The sequence below is a fragment of the Lissotriton vulgaris genome, chromosome 5 (assembly GCF_964263255.1).
Source record: "Lissotriton vulgaris chromosome 5, aLisVul1.2, whole genome shotgun sequence".
Taxonomy (NCBI): domain Eukaryota; kingdom Metazoa; phylum Chordata; class Amphibia; order Caudata; family Salamandridae; genus Lissotriton; species Lissotriton vulgaris.
Genome location: NC_141693.1, coordinates 550,809,452 through 550,834,066, shown reverse-complemented (window position 1 = coordinate 550,834,066; position 24,615 = coordinate 550,809,452). Strand labels below are relative to the sequence as shown.

Genomic DNA, 24,615 nt, shown 5'->3' with positions numbered 1-24,615 from the left:
GGCTGATTTGCATATAGCCATTGTCTGACCTAGGGTGGTGTGGAGTGCAAAAAAACGATGGATTTAGGCCCAGATCCTTGTACTGGGGTGAATGTAAGACATTGCTCTGCATTCTGTCCATCAACCGTGTTTTTTGCAATTTTCACCCCGAGTGGGCTGGGTATGCTCAGACGTGAGTCCCAGGCTCTCCAAATCACTGGAGTCAAGCTATCCAGGCTGAAGACGGCTGATAGCCAGAAACCGGTCCTTGGATGCTTGATTCCGGTCTAGGAAAGACATGGCTTGGTAGTTCAGACTGGACTGTTCCCATGAGGCACAGGATCAAGGCTGATTTGCAAATAGCCATTGTCTGACCTAGGGTGTGTGGAATGCAAAAAAACGATGGATTTAGACCCAGATCCTTGTACTGGGGTGAATGTAAGACATTGCTCTGCATTCTGTCCATCAACTGTGTTTTTTGCAATTTTCACCCTGAGTGGGCTGGGTATGCTCAGACGTGAGTCCCAGGCTCTCCACATCACTGGAGTTAAGCTATCCAGGCTGAAGAAGGCTGATAGCCAGACACCGGTCCTTGGATGCTAGATTCCGGTCTAGGAAAGACATGGCTTGGTAGTTCGGGCTGGACTGTTCCCATGAGGCACAGGGTCAAGGCTGATTTGCATATAGCCATTGTCTGACCTAGGGTGGTATGGAGTGCAGAAAAACGATGGATTTAGGCCCAGATCCTTGTACTGGGGTGAATGTAAGACATTGCTCTGCATTCTGTCCATCAACTGTGTTTTTTGCAATTTTCACCCCGAGTGGGCTGGGTATGCTCAGAAGTAAGTCCCAGGCTCTCCACATCACTGGAGTCAAGCTATCCAGGCTGAAGAAGGCTGATAGCCAGAAACCGGTCTTTGGATGCTTGATTCCGGTCTAGGAAAGACATGGCTTGGTAGTTCGGGCTGGACTGTTCCCATGAGGCACAGGGTCAACGCTGATTTGCATATAGCCATTGTCTGACCTAGGGTGGTGTGGAGTGCAAAAAAACTATGGATTTAGGCCCAGATCCTTGTACTGGGGTGAATGTAAGACATTGCTCTGCATTCTGTCCATCAACTGTGTTTTTTGCTATTTTCACCCCGAGTGGGCTGGGTATGCTCAGACGTGAGTCCCAGGCTCTCCACATCACTGGAGTCAAGCTATACAGGCTGAAGAAGGCTGATAGCCAGAAACCGGTCCTTGGATGCTTGATTCCGGTCTAGGAAAGACATGGCTTGGTAGTTCGGACTGGACTGTTCCCATGAGGCACAGGGATAAGGCTGATTTGCATATAGCCATTGTCTGACCTAGGGTGGTGTGGAGTGCAAAAAAACGACGGATTTAGGCCCAGATCCTTGTACTGGGGTGAATGTAAGACATTGCTCTGCATTCTGTCCATCAACTGTGTTTTTTGCAATTTTCACCCCGAGTGGGCTGGGTATGCTCAGACGTGAGTCCCAGGCTCTCCACATCACTGGAGTCAAGCTATCCAGGCTGAAGAAGGCTGATAGCCATAAACCGGTCCTTGGATGCTTGATTCCGGTCTAGGAAAGACATGGCTTGGTAGTTTGGGCTGGACTGTTCCCTTGAGGCACAGGGTCAGACTGAGTTGCATATGGCCATGTCTGAACTGGGGTGGCAGAGTGGGCTATAGAACGGTAATGGATTAAACCCAGATCTGTTGACTGGGTGTGAGTGTTTGATTGGTTCAGATGCTCCGTCCATCACCACTCCCTTTTGTACCTCCAGGTGAATACCAGCATCTTCCCCATTCCAAGCCAAAGCTAAACTACGGGCTGGCATCTTGCTTTTTTCCCTCTACTCTAATCTTAATAGTCATGATTGCAACTACACTTCCCATGATGGAATATACCTCATCTCTCTAAACATTCAATACTGAATCAAGCCCCAAACCCTTAATCACATGTTCGAATCAATGTGATATGTCAAAAAACTACAGTATATGTAACCATACTCCTCCAAACTAATGAAAACTCAAATATATGATAAAAACTGTTCATTTCAGTGGCGAGGTCCAATTATTTCTCCTTCTATATATTTTTTAAAAATTCGATTATCCTTAGTCATCCATCATGATAGGAAACTCAGTCCTGTGCTGCTCGTTGTTATATATATACATTATCAACTTGTTTTTATCCTTTTTATCATAATGATTGGAGCCATATTTCTGTTTTCCTTTAATCATGTATCTCTCACCCCCATAGAATTCTTGCATGAACTGTTCATCTCAATATTGAGAGATTGCACCCATAAAAAAGGTGTGGATCTCTCACCCCGATAGAATTCTTGCATGAACTGTTCGTCTCAATATTGAGAGATTGTACCCATAAAAAAAGTGCATTTCTCACCTCAATGGAATTCTCGCATGAACTGTTCGTCTCAATAGTGAGAGATTGCACCCATAAAAGGTGTGCATCTCTCACCCCCATGGAATTCTCGCATGAACTGTTCGTCTCAATATTGAGAGATTGCACCCATAAAAGAGGTGCATTTCTCACCCCCATGGAATTCTCGAATGAACTGTTCTTCTCAATATTGAGAGATTGAACCAATAAATGGTGTGCCTCTCTCACCCCCATCGAATACTCACAGATGAATGTCACACAGTAATGATATAACATCTAGTCTTTGCATGGTGCCTTAGTCCTGGAGGAGTTGGTCCTTTTGCCTTATAGTGTGTGTGTCTTCATCCTTTCTTCAGCTTTGGTGCAAATTTGTTTCTACTCTTCTTCCCTTTTCTACCCTTCAGCTTACAGGCCTGATACTCATCACCGTGGCCTTCTTGGCATGTCTGCTGATGTTGGTCATGTACAAGGCCCTGTGGTACGATCAATCAAGCTGTCCCGAAGGCTTTGTCTTTAAGGTAAGACATACATTCTTGCAACACAGCACTGCTAGACTAGCACAAGTGAGATATGTGGAGACTAATAATACAGTGACCTATGTGCATGGATGCTGATTCTGCTTTGTTCTGATTTTGTAACAATGTAAAAGTATAGGTGAATGTAGTAGTCATATGTCAACTACCAGTATAGCAAGGGTTTACTATCGTCCTGAGAGGATATTGAATGCAGGACATTCAGTCCCACTACATTGACAAGGTAAGTGTATCTAGATGAGTGCAGATTAACTATTCTTAACTCCACATCAGCTATCCTTGATGAAATATCTATATCTCTAAGCTATGTAGATGTGGAGTTTAGAATAGTAAATGCTACTCCGTATTCTGCAGTCGATATTCCTGCATGACCTTCCTGCATGCCCAACTTGTGGTACTCGATCTTCTCACATATTAACATGTATTAGGCCTTTTCAAAATCCTCTGCTTTTTGTTAGCAACAGTGAGTACTTTAATATATGTCCCACTCCAGACTCATATTCATCCTGAGCTCTATAAAATCAAAGCCCCAAAAATGCACTTAATTGCACTATGTACTGTGGGCAAAATTGTGATTTATTTTATTACATGCGTACTTTTAATGGAAATTTGCGCAAAATGTACTTGGAAGGTGTCTTGCGTGCAGATTTAACATAGGTATGTGGGAAAGTGGATTAATAGGTGTGGTGTTTCTGAGACTTCTCCACATGATATTGTCACTATTCTGTATCATGTCCATTTAGGTTACTTTTATGTAAACCCTAGCTTATTCCTAGTAATTTTGGCACAGCGCAGTTACGCTTAACGCAAAGGAAACAAGTGTAAAGCATTTAACAGTAGACATCATCACGTCAAAATTTGAATGTAGGGAACTGGAGTTATGATTTTTTAAAGTTTTCAGTAATCACCGCATTTTACGCTCAGTGAGCGGTTCTCTGTGAGCTTTAAACTATTGTCTGGGACGAAGTCAAAGTTTAAGACCTTTTTTGATGGAGCACATGTTGGATACGGAGGTCTGGTTGTTCCCGGTGAGAGTTTTACATTTGCACGTAGAAATTGCCCGAGTTTTTTCCCTGTCAATGTAGCTCGCCGACGTGATCTTCTGCAACAGAGTACGATGCTGGGCCCGCTGTCAGCAGACAAGTATGGTCTAGCGGTCCATTGAAAGCCTTGGTTCTCAGTGGGGTGTTCGAGGCTACCCACAATCCGGCGAAACTTTCAGCATGGAAATCTTATGTCAAGCCTGGAGCCCGGGGACGCATTGACGTGTGCAGGGTACTGAATTGCGGTTATCTGGTTGCCTCTGGTTCTTTTGCAAAAAAACTTTATAGTTTGAAATTTAGGCTCCTCCATTGCAGTTCTTCTAGGCACAAAGAGTATACTTTATCACCAGCCAAAGAGGAGGGACCTTGTGGGCTCTTCTTAGGGGGTTGAGTCGAACTCCCAGAATGCATTGTCAGGGTTTAGGGCAAATCCAGTTGAAACTGTTCAGCTTGGCTCTTACAGATGGAGGGCACCTTTAGCTTTTGTGTTCCTGGAGCTTAACAGGTGTAGCCAACTAGCCCTTGGAATCCACTCTTCTGTCATGGGCAGCAGTGGAAATAGGTCCAGCCCTTTGGGATTTTCTCCACCAGTTTTACAGCAGGTGCAGTCCTCTTTGCTAGCGTCTAACAGGACTTAAGCAGGCACAGTCCTTCTTCTGTCTTCCTCAGGTCCAGTAGTGTTCTGAAATGCATATCCAGGAGTGCCATGTTTATGCTAGCCTCTAGTTTGTTGGTGGGTAGGTCCTATAAAAGTACAAATCACACAGGCAACCATACCCACTCCTACATCACTTCCTGTGTGTTTGGCACTAATCAATACCACAGTGCAGCTCTGCCCAAATCCAAGATGTCAGAACTTTTCTTCCCTGGGTCAAAGGGTTCGATGCCTGCCTGTCTACTGGTGCAAAGGTGAGGGCAGGCAAGGTGTGTCTCACATTTGCCTTTGACATGCAGTTGCCCCTCTGAAGCCTGGCAATTTGCAGGGCACAGTCCTCCAGCCATCCTGTCAGGAAGAGATCACACCTCCTCCTACTACCAAGCCCTTTGTTCTCCTGCTGTTCGAGCCATTACCCCTCCTGTCAGGATGACAGCAGACTGTCTCGGGTGAAGATGCTGGAGTTAATCAGAAATTGGTACTAGAAACTTTAGGCCAGAAGTTGGTGACATTCTAAAGTCATTTTTACTTTAATAGTTACTTTAAATCCAGCTTAGGCAATATTTCAGATTCAATCTAACTATTAATTTGATATCTTGAGGTGCTATTTTTGATGCTGGCAATTGGAAGTTAGCACTTAACAGTTGTGTAAGCGTAACCCCATGTTAGTCAATGGGAATACCAGTGTTGCTACAGTGAAAATGACATTGGTGAATTTCACAGTCAGGACATGTAAAACATAAAGTAGACATCTAGTAAAACATAAGAAGCCCATAAGGCAGGGCATTTAAGGCCTAGCGTAGAGATGACTCATGAATATCAAAAAGAAAGCTTTGGACTTTGAAAAGGGTTATTTTGTCAAGTCAAGTTGGCAGTTTAAAAACTTCAGTGGCAGGCATAGGGTCATCATCATCATCATCATCATCTTTATTTGGTCATATTAAAAATAACCATAAAAGCACATACAAATCGATCTATAAAAAAAATATTATTACAAAATATTATCATTTAAAATTCCGAATATTTCTTCACAATCCTAAGCTGAGATGAGAGTGTATAAAAGACAAAAAAGAGATAAAAAATATAGAAAAAACATTTCATATCATGGGTCTAGTTACATTGAGATTGCTAATCAAACTCAATTTACTGCATGTCATTCCCTTCCTTTTTATCATGCAGGCCCATAGGAAAGTTGCGACAGAGAAGCAAACCAAAGAACCTTGGAGTGTTTTTAAAAAGGATAATGCTACCCTACACTGCTTAAAGCCCATTTTCTTTCAAATTGGCTTCAAGTAGGCCTTCCGTTTACTCTCGTAGAGTTTGCAAAATAAAACCAAATGCAGTTCAGTCTGAAGGGATACGTTTTCACATGGGCACAAACTTAGATTGGAGTGGTTACACGTTTTTTCAGGGTAGCCAAGCATTAGGGGAATCAAGTTGGTACGAAATCTTAACAGTAAGAATCCTTGTTGTGAACTGTTTATGTTGACCAGGTAAGAGAAATCTCCCTCCATTGATGGTGGGTTAGGATAATAGACCTGTGCTACATGTTTCTCTTTATGGTATTCCCTACGCTTATATTCAACCATCCACATAAACATAGCAATAACTTTCTGCTTGGACACCCTCTTACAGACCAGAGGATCTTTAAAACGTTTGTGAAGACCGATCTCTTTTAAAACTGTCTCCACATAGCTTAGACACTTAGATCTTTTCCATTTCTCCATCTCTATGCAACTCTTAAATATAATTTGAGTCAGAGGTAATTTGTTTCTCTTCCAAATGGAATGCCATAGGAGGAGTGGGGCTAGTTTTATGTAATCTGATATGTAAGGGAGGGTTAGTTCTGTATGTAAGATCACATTCATAAAGGAGAGAGGGAGGCACACTACAGATTTGAAAAAAAAAATGTTCAGTGATTTGTAGAGGTGTAGCTGCAACCGTACCCCAGACCCTAGCTCCATAAGTCACAGCCGATCTTACTCTAGCCTGATATATGTTTTTATTGGCAGTAGGGGTTTGGCGCCCAATTTATTTGCAAACGATTTTACAGAAGCAATGCCCGTCTCCATCACCATCCTCCTGCCTTCCATCAATTTTGCCCATGACAGGTCTTTATCAAAAAGAAAACCTTCCTGCATCTGCGCAAAAATACGGGACTTTATCTCTTTTAGTACCCCAGCTATGATTATAAAGGACTTAGATTGATTTACTTTTAGCTGTAGTGATTCCATAAAAGAGAAATTCGCTGCTATAAGCCTTTGTAGTCCTATTCCCGTTCTTGCAATTAAAAGCGCATCGTATGCATAGGACAATATCGGTTATATTTGATTTTCATAAAGAGGAACGTCCCTAGTAGCCACTGTTAGCGCCTTCTCTCCTCCATTTGTATATCAGGAGAAGAGAAAAGGGGCCAGTACGCAGCCTTGTCTGACTCCTCCCGATTTAGAATAGCGCACTGAAGCCGTGGCGTTTACATACAATTGCCTAATGTAATTTAAGATAGCTTGTTCAACCCCCATCCTCTCCATTATATCCCATAATTTATCATGGACCACGCAGTCTAAGGCCGTGCTCAGGTCCATGAACACCATGTATAGTTTACCATCTTTCATACTGGTATTTTATGTCAATAGTCATTAATGCTGGCATTTGGAAGTTAGCACTTAACAGTTGTGTGAGCGTAACCCCATGTTAGTCAATGGGAATACCAGCGTTGCTACAGTGAAAACGACATTGGTGAATTTCACAGTCAGGACATGTAAAACATAAGGTAGACATCTTGTAAAATATAAGAAGCCCATAAGGCAGGGCATTTAAGGCCTAGCCTAACGGTAACTCATGAATATCAAAAAGAAAGCTTTGGACTTGGAAAAGGGTTATTTTGGCAAGTCAAGTTGGCAGTTTAAAAACTGCAGTGGCAGGCATACAGTAATGTATTCACCCTGTCATTCTAGTAGTGTCACAGAAAGTGTTGCAGTCCACTAATGACACTTAACCTAAAAACCCTGAGTACCAAGAGTACCATATACTAGGGACTTTGAAGTAAGTTAAGTATACTACTCAGGTATTAGTCAATTTCACATGTATATTAGGGGTCAGAGCACATGCACATGGGCCTGGTCAGCCGAGCCAAGTGATCTACTGAGTTGAAAAAACAGCAGTTTGGGAGGTAATCGTACAAAAAGAGATATTTACCTAAAAAGTGTATATGAGAAAAAGTCTGTAAGCTACAGTTGTACTGTTCCCATGTGACTATTTTTACTCAAAGCAATTTCCCACAGGCAAAAATGGCGAGAGATTGCACCGCTGTGAAATGTCAACGAAATTCATGACATTTCTGGATTTTGAATGTTTTCACCTTTGTTAGAAAAATATCTTCCAGGCTTCGTGCTCAAGTTATTCTCTTTTGGATTTTAAGATTACGTTTATTTTTCTTGTGGTTCCTCCCAAGTGTAAAATGGCATACATTGTGGCTGTTAATGCACACATTGCCTCTTGTACTACAGTTGAAGAGGTTGGTAATGGGAAAAAAGAGAGAAAGAAACTGGTAACAGCATGGCAAAAGGATCTGGGAAAGTGGTAGTCGGATCTGGCAGGGAAACTCAGGAGAGGCATGGCCTGCATAATGTACAACAAAGGCGAGACAGTAGCATAGCTGTTTGCACCAAGGTTACAATAGTGAACTACATCAATGATTGACTGTGGTGGATTGGCCTGGGCAGGTTTTTCCAGAGGCGGTGGGCTGCACAAAGACACAGCAGCTGCTTCTATGTTTGCATCTGGTTTTGGTGGTAACCAGGAGACGATCGTCTGCAAGAGGGAGGCTCCTTTTTGGGGTGTATTGTAAAATCCTTTCTAGAAGGCATTTGGGGGTTACACCTTCAATGCATTCCTATGTGAAGCAGGGAATCTTTAACGTGATTCTGTCTCATATTGTTAGTCAATGCTGGCTGCCAATTGTACAGTAACCAACCATATCAACCAGTATTGGGGCACCAGTTCAGCAACATTTGTCATACTCCCTGAGGTAAGCCACCAAAGTGTACCACTCACCATTAATTCTTGCTTCTTGCACCTATGCATTCTACATCCTCCTTCCATATACATGAAGCACAGTACATAATTACAGTACTCAGTACAGTAGTAATCTTGCATAGGGTCAGCACTTCAAAGGCCATCTATTTAAGGCTACGTTGCATATGTCTTCTGCCTCCAATGTGACCTGTGCACATCTGTCACATCATCATCTCCGCTCTGCCCTGTTCGTCGCACTTCTTCTGTGCTGGCATCCAATTCTCCATGATGACTAGAGCAGGAGACCACGCAGGACGAGGTGTGATTTGCACTATAAAGCCTCCTCTTCAACAGAAAACATGCAATGGCAATTTCAATAAGTCTGACTTACGAATGAATAGAGGGTTTTTTGTGTTATTTAGGCACTCAATAAAGTTGTCATATATACACAGTTACTCATCAAAGCACTCATGTATTTATTCATCCATCCACTGACTCATTCTTGCATTTACCCTCTGACACAACCACAGCAAAACATAAATAAACACAACAGCATAGGCTGGATAAATTAAAAATACAGGTAGAAAAAGAAAACATACTACAGCCTAAAGATGGTGCACATAGAGTGCAATAATAAAACTAAACATAGCAACGAGTGCCCAGCTTGTAGTTGTATTATACAGTCTATCATTGTTTTACAGTTTCTGAATGGCTGCAACATTTAGAACCAATGTCTTGGAATGGTGAAACAATGATTCACTATGGGCAACAGCATTCCATAATCGTTGCCTTGTTTAGAGGAAGTAGCCACATGGGATGCTGAATTAGAGACAAGATGAGCGGTAAGCAGTCAACCTGTTAACATTGAGTGTGGCTCAATGATTAGAGCAGCAGACCCTGATGCAGAGGTCTAGCCTGGGACCAGGGTTCAATTCCCCGCCTTGGTGGGTCTTGGGCTCAAAATTCCACGGACCTGATAATTCTCGCCTCAGTGCCTATTCCACTCATGGAGTCCCACTTTGCTACTCTGGGCAATAGCTTGCTTAATTTCCACAACGGTCCACACAACGCTAAGGATGCCTGGCCTCCACCTTGAGAGTGCCCAGGAGTGGACGCCTCACAGGGAAAGCCAGGATGGGTTTCTCAGCGGTATTCGTACAAGCACCTTGGACCCTTGCGGGTGAGTAGTGCGCTATACAAGTATCAATTTACAATTTTTAGTACTCTCTTTAGAAAAAATTTACTAAAAAGTGGAGAATCAACAGAATTAAAGTAAATCTGTATAAGTAAAAAACTGAAAACTAAAAGACTGACTAACCGGCCCTGATACTGAAACACACTCATTTTTAGGTTGATATGCACATGTGATCACATAATTCCGTCATTCACAGAGTAAGAGAGCCAATTACTGATATAGTCTGAACCATTACCTCATGAAGTATACTCTCATGGATGGTAGCAGAGTGTAAATGGCACTCAGACAGATAAATGGCAGGAGAAGGCTGACCCAAAGTTCCTATATTTGTGTAAATGAATATATATTTATATACATGTGTGTATGTATTATTATTTTTTTTTAACTTTCATATCCTGTCAGACAGCCATGCCTGTCAGTCCTTCCAAAGAGATTCTAGCAAGAATCATTGCAGCTCAAGCCTTCTATACCTAAGCTTTAGCATGTGTTACATATAGGGCTCCCGGTTTTATGGTATTTATTTTTTGACATTTCCGTCTGTATTTATCCATATTTATTTTGTGCTCATTTTATCTGTATTTATCCATATTTATTTTAGGTTTTGTGAAATAATTAAGCTGAAATGTGTATATTTCTACATTTATTTAACCAGTTAATGTACACTCGTGCCTTAATGTCTGCCAGGTTTCAATGATTAAACACACTCAGATGATAGAACATGCCACTTTTAGAATTAAACTGCTATTTAAGGTATTTTACTTAAATTCCCTTTTTTACCCCCTTGCCTGTTTAATATCCCCCTTGCCTATTTAATCTGCACAGCTATTGGCCTTTTAGTCATGGTTCACAGGATTTAGAATCACTCAAAAACAACCAATTTCCGTTTTTATTCACATTTAAAAATAAATACAGACCGGAATGTAAATGGTTTTCTATCTGTATTTATCTGTAAAAATCTGTAAAAACGTAAAACAGGGAGCCTTAGTTACATAGCAAATAAATCATGCCTATGACCTATTTCATAACTTTTCATAATCAGCAGGTCAGACACTGGCATCTGAAATACATTTGCCTAGTAAAACAATCAAGCATATAGCTGTTATAATTGGCTTGTCACCATAACCAACTCATGTCAACTCAATCCTCTTGAACTGAGCGTGTGTTTTCCTACAATGCAACCATTAGACATACAGTCATAAAATTACAAAAGTATACAAAATTACAGTTGGCAAAGTAAAATACTGACTCTGCTATGAGGGGTTAAGAAGGATTATTGCAGAACAAATCATTTGTACCTACAGTTTGTCAGATGGGTAAACAACACAAAACCATAGCCTACTATGACAACCAGTGATATTTCATGCCACAAATTGCCTATACAGAGTAATAACAATCCATTGCCTATTGACTTTACATGTGCTTTCCAAAAATCAATATGTCAGGCATTTATCATAACTTTTTATGATAAACAAACAAGCCTATAATCTTTATCAGTGGCCTGCCACCATAACCAGCTCAAGCCTATTGTGCATGAGCTTTTCCACAAGACAACTATTGGGAATACCTTTAAAAAATTACAAATGTGTACACAATTACAGTTTACAAAACAATATGAAATTCCTCTTAAAAGAGCCCGCAAAGGACTTTTCTGTCCCTGTGGTTTGTTAGGGTGGGTCACCAATACCAAATCCCTTGTCTAATATGGTAATCTGTGAGAGTACATGTAATAAGCCTGCCCACAGGCTTTAGTACAGTGAAATAACAACCCACCCATAAAAGCCTAATGCCTTTAACATATGATTTTCACAATCGTTATTCAGGCCTGCTGTCTTTGTTTTTATTATAAACAATATCGCACCTAAGGTATCATACATACATTTTTGCCAGTGAACCAATAAGGCATACAGCCTTTACCATCGGACTGACACTGTGACCAACTTGGGCCTATTAAAGTGCACATATACTGGTAGGTATACAGTTTTAAAAATGGACATATGTAGAACAATACAGTTTGCGAAGCAATATACAGCCCATCTCAATAAGGCATAACAAGAAGCATCACAGTGAACAGCCTTACGGTTTTTCTTAGTGGGTGGCTACCACCAAAACTCTTGGCTACTATGGTAATCTTTGAGATTACATCAACAAAATATGTGTCTGCAGCCTGTAATACAATGTGATAGCAAGTTTACGGCTGACTGACTTTAACAAATGTTTTTCATAATAAAGAAGCTAAGGCTAAGGCAAAACATTATCTCACCTAAGAGGGCCTAACAAGAATTATCACAGAGCAAATCTACATCCACAGTTTGTCACGGGGTGTAGCCACCACCAAAAGCCTTGCCTACTACAGTAATCTGTGAGATTCCATGTAACAAAATTCTTCTTTGGAGGCTTTCATTCATAGTAATAACAATCAACTCATAAATGTATTGATGCTAATATATGCTTTTGACAATAAATATGACATGCTGATAGCCTTTATTGTAACATTTCATAATAAACAGATCAGGCCTAATGTCATGATCTTTGGATTGCCAGAATAACCAACTTAGTCTTTCTGTAATGAGTATTAACTTTGCCACAAGCCAAAAAGTGCAGTACAAACATTCTTTTCAGTGGTAACATACAACCTTGGTTCAATCAAATCCAGTACTCAGGGCACCCAAAATGTGGGTGGAGCATACTCCGCTCTCTTAGTAGTACTCTAAAAACAATTTTTTGTTGATCGCATAAGGTCTGGCGACAGCTATGCTGTCAAGTCAAACCTAAAAATGTGGCAAAGTAAGGATTCTTCCTGTTTTGATGGGGTTACACTGTTCCAGGATTTCTCCTTAGCTGCTTTGGTGGAAAAACATGGCTGACCCACAGAAACGTAATTTATTTGATAAAAGGCAGATTTTAATTTACTTGAGGAATTCAAATATGATATTATATCATATCATCTGCCTGAAAGCCTTACACTAAATCATTTCACTAAACCTCAAACTGCAACTGAGTAGTAATTTATTTCTCACCTTCCCATAAACAAATCCGCTTGGCCTCATTGACATCACAACTACTTCTTACAATTTCATAGTCAGTCTTTAATATTTAGACTTCATTGTCCTGCAGACCTTATGTTCCAGGTCCAGGTACATATTCATCCCTTGTTTTGGTACCCTGAGACCCCACCCAGACATGCTGTTTTCCTGTCTTCACTTCTCCTACTTTATCTCTCTCTGAAATGTCCCCATAAGACACATGCACCAGATTGATTGTTGCAGGCTTTGCCGTAGACAAACCCCTTAGAGTACAGTCCATTACCCCTCTCCAGAACCACCGTAATAGCAGTGAGAGCCATATTAGACCCCAAGTCATCTGTTTTATTGGTGTAAGATGATCCCTTCTGAACAGTTTTAGCATTTCTAGACCTGTGTTCTGTATTAGATCATTCTTTTCAAGGTGTGTGATTAGTAAGCCTGGTTTGCGTCCCAATTGCTTTTGTTCGAAGAACAGTGGGAGCACCTGATCTCCTACCTGCTTAAACCTTTGAATGTTCAATACATCCCAGCGACAACATTCTCTTGCCTGCTTGCATTCTGGACCATTTAAAGCAATACATTACAAACTGTGCCACACACCCCTGTTGGATGAGAGTGGGGTAAGCATGGTGTACGATGAAACTGGCATTAAATAGACCATCAACATATTAAATCATTCTTTTTCAAACTTTAAAATTAATTTTCCATCAATAGCGTAATTTATATACATACGTATATTATGATCTTGTCAGATTCCCAATTAGATTCATTGCACATAGCATTGTACACAGTATATTGATCACCTCAATCATAAAAAGACACAAACAGCTAGATTCATCATAGTCCTGTTTTGCGAGTCCTTAATAGCGATTATTAAGGAATCGCTATTAACACCTTAGCTGCGTGTAAACATCCCTCCCCAGTGCTGCGCTGTCCATTGGAACCAGTGCTGAATGGACGTCCAATGGTCGTGTGCAGCACTGGGGAGGTAGCGCTGCTGACAACCGTTGGCCGTCAGCAGCACTTAAGGGGTTAAGGACGTGCAAAACGGGATTCATGTAGAAATCGCTAAATAAATTGCGATGCCTACACATTCCTTATTTGCGATTAGCAAATTGCTAATCGAAAATAAGGAATAACTCCCCATTCATTCCTATGGGCCTAAAGGCCCATAGGAATGAATGGGGAGTTATTCCTTATTTGCGATTAGCAATTTGCTAATCGCAAATAAGGATGCAATTTCAACGGTGCCAGGGGTGTCCAAAAGACACCCTGTAGCACCCCTGATATGTAATCTACATTGGTGTTGTGCACACACATGTCCAAAGGACATGTGTGTGTGTAACATGCACCTTAGAAAAATGCATTTAAATGCATTTTTCTAAGTTTTCGCTATTTGCCACGAGGTTTGACTTCGTGGTAAATAGCGGTCCTAAATTGCGACTTCGCAATTTTTAAAAGTTTCATGAATAGCATTTAAGGAATTTCTAATAGAGATTCCTTAAATGCTAATCCTCGCAAATTTGCAAATTCTTTATTAGCGATTTTTGCATTTGGGATGATGAATCCCAAATGCAAAAATTGCACTTGCAAAGGGCTAGATTCTCAGAATCTGGCCCTTTTGCGAGCGCATTTCGCTTGATAAATCTAGCTGAAAATCTTTGTGTATCGTGCTCAATGCTAGAAAACGTACATCAACGAGATCAACATCCTTCCAATTCATATTCGTCATTCATATTCTGTATATAAGGGCGTATTAATTTTCAGGTGGTATTGAATCATTTTAACAACATTGTTCAAATATAAACACATTGTTGTGATAAGGGTACCAAACACCCGTACTCTTTTAATTTTCATTGTACCCTAATCCACGCAATATATTAACCAGGTTTTCTTTTTCTGGTATGCCGAAGTGGGGCAATTTGTGTTAAAACATTTGTTCACACAGCTTAAAGTAACTTATATTTTTCCTTTTTTCCCATTTTAGCAACATTATCTCCATGGGGCTCCCAAAGTTGTAAGTAGGTAGTTCATATGTAGAACTAGAAATAAGAAAGGTCCTTACTAGCTACTAATTCAACGGGACATGGCATGTAATTGTTATTCGTTTTTTTTAGAGATCCACCGTTATCTAAAAAGAAGTGTGAAAAATAAATATGAAATAAACTATTACTATTGCTTATAGAGTAGGCTATAAAAACTTCTTCGAAGATGATGCTTAGTCAATTTTTAAGCTATTGGGCTCTGTATTGTTCATTAAGACTATGCACCTAGATTCCAGTCTTAAAATAACCGATGTATTTGTAAAGGACACGTTCAGGGTATCTTGGTGCTGAATAACAGATGTTTATTGTTACCCAACTCAAAGGTACTTATTGTATGGGCCTCAGAATGATGAAAAGCTGGGTGAAACCGCCAGGATTTGAACCTCTGACCATGTGGTCAAACCCAGGCCCCTACAGTGGACGCATTACTCCACTTAGTCTTCTCAGGAGGGATTCTTTGCCCCCCCCTTTGCTTATTTTAGGCACACAATCAATTACTGAATATCATAAAAGTTCAACATTCCCTTCATGGTGGTATTTATGGAAGTGGCTAAGGGATTGTGTTTTTACCAGCATCTGTGATGGCACTAACATGTTGGAGAATGTGTTTTTCTACTTGTAAATTGTGCTGCCAATATTCTTTTTTGGGACATAGACATACCAACATGCACACCACATATTTTGTTTTGCAGCTCAGATTTCGCATGATCTTTCTTGGTTGCTTCTGATTGGAGAGGAACAATTCCATACAAACCTTGCTGTATTAACAGGCACAGCATATTTTTGCATCCCTTAAAACCCTCCTTACGGTTAACCATTGTTTATTTGGGTCCTTCGTGCTGACTTCTTACAAGATGACCTCTCAAAGATCTCCACTTTCTGAGGCCAGTTGAGCAGTCTGTTAGGTACTAAGCTTCCTATAACAGGATCACTTGTGATCATTTTCCATTTCCTACAAATTATATTGCTTACCATCTTTTGTTTTCTGTTTGGGGTAATTATTAATCATGGTCCCTGATCATTTGTATCCTTCTCTTTTTGGCCAAATATTAGTGTCTCTCTATTTACTGAATTTTCTATGTATGTTGCGCTTTGTTTTATGTTTTCTTGTATCCCTTCTTAACTAGTTTGTTGTAGATATTATTTTACTCTGTCTTAAAGGCTACAGGATTACTAAACATGTGTTTTGCCCTAAGCTGTTTGCAGTAACTTATGTTCTGTTTCAATGAATAGGAATGGATGCGATCAGCATGTAGAATGTTTTTTTTTCTTGTATTCCCTTCCTCTGCATGGATGTTTCAATTCATCCCACCCAGTTTCTGGCTCAATATTCTAGAAAGACAACTTCCATCCTGCTTAGAGTGGCCGTGAAATTCAAATTCAGATTGTTTATTTTTTTCAATAAACAATTTGGTCGAAGGTACCGTGCCATTCCATCTATGAATCAAACCCATAATATATTTTCCACCATGATCTTCTATTACTCATATCAGATACCTGTTCTTCCTACCAGCCTATGTGTCAATTTGCATAGCTGGCAAGAAACAAGGGCCCCACTAGCAGTACATTGTAATTGACTGTACTACTAATTGTCAAATAAAAAATGTTCTCTGTTAAACATAGATGTATCATTTTCAATAGCTTAGGATTGTGCCTTTACCGAGTCATAGGTCTTGATTTCCGAAAAAGCTCAGTTCCACGTAATTCACCATCAAGATATATACTGATCAGAAGTGATGTTTGCTCCTGATGGATGTGTTATATACATTTGAGCAAGTCAGTAGTATCTTTCAAATATGATGGTACAGTTTAACAAAGGTTCCTAATATGTAATAAATATATTTTGAAACGTTCTCCAAGATCCTGCTTTTGGGTGAAATGATAGGTCTCCCTTGGGAAAGTTCCCTATTTTAAGTACTTTAAGGTAACAAATATAACACAGGAACCACGGGGTAATCATTTTCCAAGCTATTACACTTTTCATACATGATTAAACCTTGGTCATGCCAGTCTTGCAGATTTCAGCCCATTTTTATTTTCTGCTGTAGATGCTCGTCATGATCTCTTTTCTCTTAAAATGTTTGACCGCTCTATTGTCTTTCCATCTCCCTTTATTATAGGTCATTGGCAAAAATCACACAGTTCTCACACTTATCTGTGGGTTTCACAATCATTTGAGCTTCTTTACTATATCAATATATTGTTTGTTGTAATTGTTATATTTATCAGTTTCTGTTGGTATACTTTTAAGTCATTTAATATGAGTTCATAAAAAATATCTATAGAGTCTTCTGAACTTCGAGAGATCTATTTCAACTTGGGATTAAAACTAGTATTAGCACAGCCACATATACCCAGCCCTCTAGCCCACATGTCTATTGGTGTCCTCATTGGTATATTCTCTTTCTAAACTGTCAAGTACTTTCATTAAATCCAAGTCTCTAATTTGTACATTTTCAGCAAGATTGATCCTATTGGTAGAAGTAACCTATCTGGTTTTTTTCATTCAGGTTGTAGTGTTTGTTCAATTTCTATTTATGAATACATTTAAAAATATCACCTCATGTCTCTACATAATCAAAACATGTTTCTAGACAGAAACACTGACAAGTGAACAAATCTGTATCACAGCTTTTGTCAGAGTTTTGATTTTCAGGTTGATTATGGTATTTTCCTCTATTGTACCCATTAGTGTTGAATTATCAGCATTTGCCCCAATAGCATTGTTTTTCTTTTTTTTTATTTACATTGTTGGACTTCGACTGTTATCTTGTGTTTGGCACCATATCCTCCACTTCTTGATTCCCTTTTCATCTTTGTTTCTCAGTCCTCCTCATGTTTGTTGTGCCACCGGTTGAATCATGCAAAATTCCACAAAATAATACACTTTTCTATCTTTGTTATAGTTTGTTACTTCATCTTGCATGTCGGTGTCCAACTCCAAATTCAAATGCTGTTGTTCAAGATTCTTGCCTGCTGCAACTACATTGAATTAAATGTTTCCATATTTGGTTCAACATTTTAGCAAATGTGTGCACGTTGTCCGTTTTTATGATAATTTGATCTGGTATATACTTCTCAATTTTTTTCTTTCTAATATCTTCAATTTTTGCTAGTCTAGATGTTATCTCGTTTTTAAATACTCCACTAGAACATTGCCCTTTTCTTGTGATAATCATTATTCAAAGCTGTTATTTGTTTTAATACTTTTTCTCTATCTATATTACACCAAAATAGTTTGCATATCCATAGAGGCTGTCACATTGTTGTTTTCCCATCCCCCTAGCATTTCGGGATTAACACTATTCAGAATCCATGGGGGATTCCATCCAAAGCGAAATAATATTTTTCCACTATTTGGTCATTTTAAACTTGCTTAACTTTTCTGACCTTTTAGCTTTTTGGGTAAGATTCACTTGCGTGCTGGTTGGGACTCTAGGTTTACAGTTTCCCTCAGGGTTATCTGATTCATCAAACACATTTGAAGATGCTTCTTGTTGCTTCTTCTTCCCTATGCTTCCTGACATTTTTGTGGCAAAATAGTCCTATTTCCTGTATTATTGATCACCTCGTCACATGTTTGTATGATGCTCAAATTATAGCTATCCATATTCGTTATCTTCCCCCCACTGAAAGTCTATAAACAGAAACACCTGTTATAGATGTATGAAAAGACCTTGGAGCCTTATAAATGCAGACTCATTTGCAAGTCATTTCTTGCCACCAGTTTATGCTCGAGTGGTCACTTGCCAATCGGGTAGATAATTTAAACATAGCAATTATAAAATCTTTAGACCATTGTGCTCCATGGAGGGACGCGCTTGAGGAAGGCAAGTTCTTTTACGCTGTGAAAGGAGTACCAGAGAAGGGCTCGCTCTCATTTTTAAAATCACAAACTATTTAAAGCTGTGTTGCACAATACTCGGTATTTAAGATCTTTTAAAAAAAAAGCATAATTGTACTTCAATTGTATTTTGCACAGACTCACCTGTAGTTCCAAGCTCCCCGGTCCACCGCCATTATTTGGTTTGCGTGGAGGGACGCGGGACAAGATTCTGGGACCTGGAAGTGATTCACGACTTCCGGGGCCAAACTGCCAATCAGCTGCCTGCAGCTGTCAGCACAAACACCTTAAAAACAGATGCCTTGCAAGATACGCAGCGGACGCGCGCAGTGGGCATGCCGCTGGAGCGCTGAAGGCGCGCCAAAGACAAGCCCGTCTGCGCCCGTCCGCGCCCGACCGGGACCAGGGGCCATGAACCCTGGCTGTTCTTCAAGAGGCATCCTATCATACAGTGCCCAGACACTTCGTGGCAAAACAGGGCCCTCTAGCGCTAAATGCCTACATTCGCTTGATATGGCCAATAGCCCCCCTGGCTGCCATCACTGTAACTTCAAGTTCCAACCACATAGTGAGAAGGCTTCACTTATCGGCCCCCCCATAAAATTTTACTTAGTGAACTGTCGCTCCTTTCCTAAAGACTCAGTGGAACTCGTTCTGTTAATAGAAGATCTTAAACCTGATGCAATATTCCTCATGGCTACAGGATGAAGTAGATCCAGCTGTCATTCAAACCCTACCAACCTGTCTACCTGATTCAAAGAGTGGATCGTAAATTCGGTAGAGGGGGAGGGCTAGCGATAATCTTTAGGGAGCAACTCCGTTGCCGGTTCTCTATCGAGGAGCTGCCAGACTGTGAAAATATGAATTTTTCTTTAGAATTCTCGCCTACCAGCACATTTTCTGTCTTACTGCTCTACCGCCCCTCAGGTCCCCTAGGACAATTTCTTAGCGCTCTCTCGACTCTGGTCGCCAATCTAGTTCCTTCCTCAGAAAATTACACTGTTCTGGAGGATCTCAACATCCACTTGGACGGCCCTTCTGACAATCTGGCTAATGAGCTCTTATCCAGTCTTTCTGCACTCCAAATCAATCAGAAAGGTTTCGCTCCGACACATGTAAAATGTCATCTCCTGGATCCTGTGCTTAGTAATGCACGGAATCTCCGGGTCAATTCCCCCATACCCCTCCCTTGGACCGACCACTCCTTAATTCCTTTTACCTGGGAAACTGTAGCCAGCATTCCGCCCAAGAGCACCACCCTAATCCTAGAAAGGAAATGGTCAAACCTTTCCGCTAGCCACTGGTCAACTCTCCTGGAGGAAACCATTCCGCCCACCAGCCCAGACCCAGAGAGGGCAAATAACAAATTTAACCTCTGGATCCAAAGCTCATTAGACACGCTGGCTCCCAAAAGATCTCTCCAAAAACAATCTAACCCATAAACAGCACCCTGGTTTTCTGCTGAACTAAGGGAACTCAAACAAATCTGCAGGAAATTAGAGAGAAGTTGGAGACGGAACCCAACAGAAATGAGGAAAACTGTCTACAGAAAGGCAATTAGGAACTACGAGTCCGAATTGAAAGCTGCTCAAACCTCATTTTATGAGGAGAAAATCAGTGCAGCCTCCAACTTCCCAAAGGAGGTTTTTTGCATCGCCAAATCCCTGGTCACTATACCCCCCAAAAAAAATAATCCAGAGGATGCACCCGCACGATGCAACAATCTAGCAGAATTCTTTCACCCAAAAATCGAACGGATTGTCCACTCTTTCCCCCCTCCCAGATCGACACCTTGGAGTCCAACACCTGGAGCTCTCTCCCCAACCATGCATGCTCCCTAACAGAGTTCCCCCTACTAGACGAGGCTTCTCTAAAAACACTCATCCCTAGAGTGACTTCAGGCTCTCCATTAGACCCCACCCCCGCGACACCTTTCCATAGTCTTGGATGTTATATGCCCAGTCATCTTGGCTACCTTAAATGCCTCCATTTCAGCTGGCACGGTTCCTCTTGCCTGGAAATGCGCCCAGGGGAGGGCCCTCTTGAAGAAACCTAGTCTGGACCCTTCTAATTTATCCAACTACTGGCCCATTTCCCTCCTGCCCGGGCTAAGTAAGCTGACCGAGAGACATATAAACTCTACTTTAGTACAGTATCTAGAGTCCAACAATCTGCTTCACGTCTCACAAACTGGCTTCCACCCCCGTTTGGGGACAGAAACAGCCCTTCTGGCTGTAACCAAAGAAGCTCGGCGACTTTTGGACCAGGGCGGCTCTGCAGCCATTATTCTTTTAGATCTCAGTGCCGCTTTTAACACTGTAGATCATAACATCCTGCTGAGCCGACTAAAAAGCCTGGGAGTGACCCACTCAGCTTTCTCTTGGCTACGGTCCTTCCTCAAAGACCGGGTCTTCCAGGTCTTCGAGGGCAACACTTCCTCTAACCGCTGGCCGCTTAGCTGTGGGGTCCCTCAGGGCTCCTCCCTGAGCCCCACACTCTTTAACACCTAAATGGCGCAGTTAGCTGAGGTTGTTAGTCCATTTGGCTTACAGATCATAACATACGCAGATGACAGTGTCATTAAACCATCCAGATGGTTCATCCTGTTCTCTTGGCAGCTGCCTGGAGGCAGTGGCCGAGTGGATGGAAATGTCTCACCTCAAACTGAACGGCGACAGGACTGAGCTGATGTTCTTGGGAAAATTGCCATCTCCCCTGTCGGCTCAGCTATGGCCAACCTGTCTTGCCCCAATGCCTGCTCCTAAGCAGCAGATAAAGAGCCTCTGCATGTGGCTCGACACCAGGCCACCAAGCTAGCTGCCACTTGCTTTGGCCTGCTGAGGATGTTGAGGAAAGTTCTTCCTCTGCTTCCCTTCAAGGTGAGACGGATCATGGTACAGGCCTTAATATTCTCCCGCCTGGACTACGGGAACACACTGTACCTAGGTGCCCCGCAGGCAACCCTGCAAAAACTCCAGGTAATCCGGGACTGCGCAGCCCGCCTACTGCTCCAAATTCCCAGGAGACAATCGGCAAAACCTGCTCTGAGGACGCTGCACTGGCTCCCAATCCGGGCCAGAATCCAGTTTAAATCGATATGCCGGGCTCATAGAGCCATGTGGAAATCTGGCTCGGCTATTTCACATTCCCTCCTCACCCCCTACCAGCCCTCAAGAAATTTGCGTTCAAGCTCAGCCTTCCTCGCCACCATTAGGAAGGTTCGTCGCGCCAAGTGGGGCGGATGCCCTTTCTCCCTGAATGCCGCAAACTTCTGGGACTCTCTGCCCCCCACCCTGCGCGATGAGCCAAACATACTGGCCTTCCACAAACTTCTTAAAACTCATCTTTTTTGCAATATGCCCTAAAGTGACTTGCCCTCTCCTTGCGGTCCACAAGCACTATGAGGCTTCAGGGTATCAACGCGCCATACAAGCACTATTTCATTCATTCATACATTCACCAAGAAAGCCAGCCAGAGACCCACCTTCAGAAATATGGTACTCGCCTGAACTCGGAACAATGAAGAGAAAGTGTAAATCTCTGGTACATAGGTGGAAACATTCCAAAAATCCATTAGACAGACTAATATACAAAGAGGAACTAAATAAATATCACAAAGCGCTCAAACAAACAAAGAACATGTGAAAAAGATTGAAGAAAATAGTAGCTCATCTAAGAATTTTTTTAAATAGTGAAAGAACTTGCTATTCCGACCGTTCTTTCCCAAGTGCTTACCTCCTCTGTAGTCCACTGTGCGGAAGTCAGTGACATATTTAAGTATAACATTTCTAATATCTATTCAACATTTAAGACACAACCAGCATTAGAGGAGTCAAATTGGGAATCTCTGGGAACTCATCAGAATGTAACCTCACATTTAGAATTATTTGAAACTATTACACAAGAGCAAGTTGAGAAATTAGGAAGAGAGAAAAAAATCTGGATCCTCTCTGGAACCATGTGTTCATTTTATTTATTCTTGTTTAGCAACTATACTATGCCCTTACCTAGCACATATATTCAATCTATCATTAGGCAAAGAAGTGTATCAGGATTTGTGGAAACAAGCAATGGTAGTCCTCCTGACAAGAAAAAAAGCTGGCATGGATTGTTCCATTCTTTCTAACAAACGGCCACTCTCTCAGCTTCCTGTATATCTAAAATGTTGGAAAAATTGGTCAACACACAACTGATCACTTATCTGGAGAGTAACAATCTCTTATGTTCATCTAAAAAAGGCTTCAGAGCCAAAAACAGTACAGAGGCCAAACTCTTAGCTGTGTTTGACAACATCAAACTATTGGTTAATCAGGGCAAAGCTGCTTCCCTGATCCTAATAGACTTGTCAGTGGCATTTGATACTGTATCACATAGACTTCTGATGAAAAGTGGACTTCACTCCAAAACTCTTAATGATTTAGCTCTTTCCTAAGAAACAGAACTCGGACAGTACAGCTAGGCCCATTTATATCATGCCCAACAGCAGTCAAATGTGGAGTCCGACACTTTTTAATGTGTATGTTTCGCCCCTGGCTAGGATACGAGGACAAACTGGTTAATTGTTTATTGAAGGCCGCAAACTGGATGACTAAGCATTGTCTAAAACTGAATGCTGAGAAGTCAGAGATTCTACTTTTTGGGTGGGCCAATCGGATCTGGGATTCCTCATGGTGGCCTACCCCACTGGGAATTGCACCAGAGTCCAAGAAGGTAGCGAAAAGTCTAGGAGTCCTTTCAGATAATTCATTATCTATGCCAGAACAGGTAAAGGCCACTTTTGTCAAATGTTTTGCTATTTTAAAATTGCAAAGGAGACTTTTTAAGTGGATTCCTGACAACTTGAGAAAAAACATAGTTCAGGCTTTATTTTTTCTTTTTATGGTTGTGTGCAGGATCAGAGGGTACCTTATCTTTGGGCAACGCCGTGGTGTTGCCTCAATCCACGGGTGATTCACACCACCTGCACACAACCATAAAAAGAAAAAATAAGCCGCAACTGTAAAACAGTTTCAGGATGGAAGTTGCCGTCTGCAGTGCTTAAACTGCCAATCAAAAAACGAAAATGACTGGCTTCCATTTCATTAATAAGTTCAAAGGTTCTGTTGCACAACTAAATTGGAGAAGATTATCAAGAAGCACAACCATGGGCATCAAGTCGCCCCAGATCGTTTATTAACATTTTTGTCAGTAGGATCAAAGAAAGCTTTAATCATAAGCTCCCCATTTTTTCATATCTGAGAAATGACAAAGCCCTGATCAGACTCCAGGAACTGGTTTCCTGGTTTCGAAACGCGTCGGTGAATTTGAAGGAGCGAATAATATCATCCATGATGTGAACTAGCAATCGCTAGTGCAAAGATCATTTTCATTTAATGATTGTACTCCTTTCTTGTTAACTTTGTCTTCCATTTTTTGGAATAGATAGTATGCATAATTGTGATGTTTTGTTTTGTTTAAAAGTTTCTTTAGGATGTATGATGTATTTCTTGTATTCTTTCGATTGAACATCGATATGTGAATTTATGTGTGTACATTGTATTGTATATTAGTATAAATAGAGGAATGTACAGTAGTTCTATTTTTCTGCATATTTGAACCAAAAGAAAATATATATAAGAATGGTATAAATAAAAATACCTGGTCAAACTAAAGAAATTGCGATCTGACCTTCACAAGTAAGAGCAGTTATAAATAAGGGTGGTGGAGGCGAATTTTTGTGTTTCTTGTAATATTAAGGCCCAGCCTCCCCCACGCCCCAAATGGGTCTAACTCCTTAGCTTTACAAAGTTAAGTAACTTTAGGCCACAAGTTATAGTTTCTTAACATAAGAAGTATAACTATAACTGCGGAATTCTATGGTTTAGTGTTATTAA

General features: G+C 41.0%; 1 protein-coding gene across 2 annotated transcripts in view; it reads left to right on the top strand.

Annotated features, from left to right (window-relative positions):
• The window catches only part of LOC147711222 (neuronal vesicle trafficking-associated protein 1-like), a 107,450-nt gene that overhangs the window by 66,932 nt on the left and 15,903 nt on the right, over positions 1-24,615 (top strand). For both annotated transcript variants that reach the window (XM_086922008.1, XM_086922007.1), the window contains exon 4: positions 2,792-2,905. In XM_086922008.1, coding sequence (XP_086778134.1) covers positions 2,792-2,905 — 114 coding nt within the window. The remainder of the gene's footprint in view (positions 1-2,791; positions 2,906-24,615) is intronic.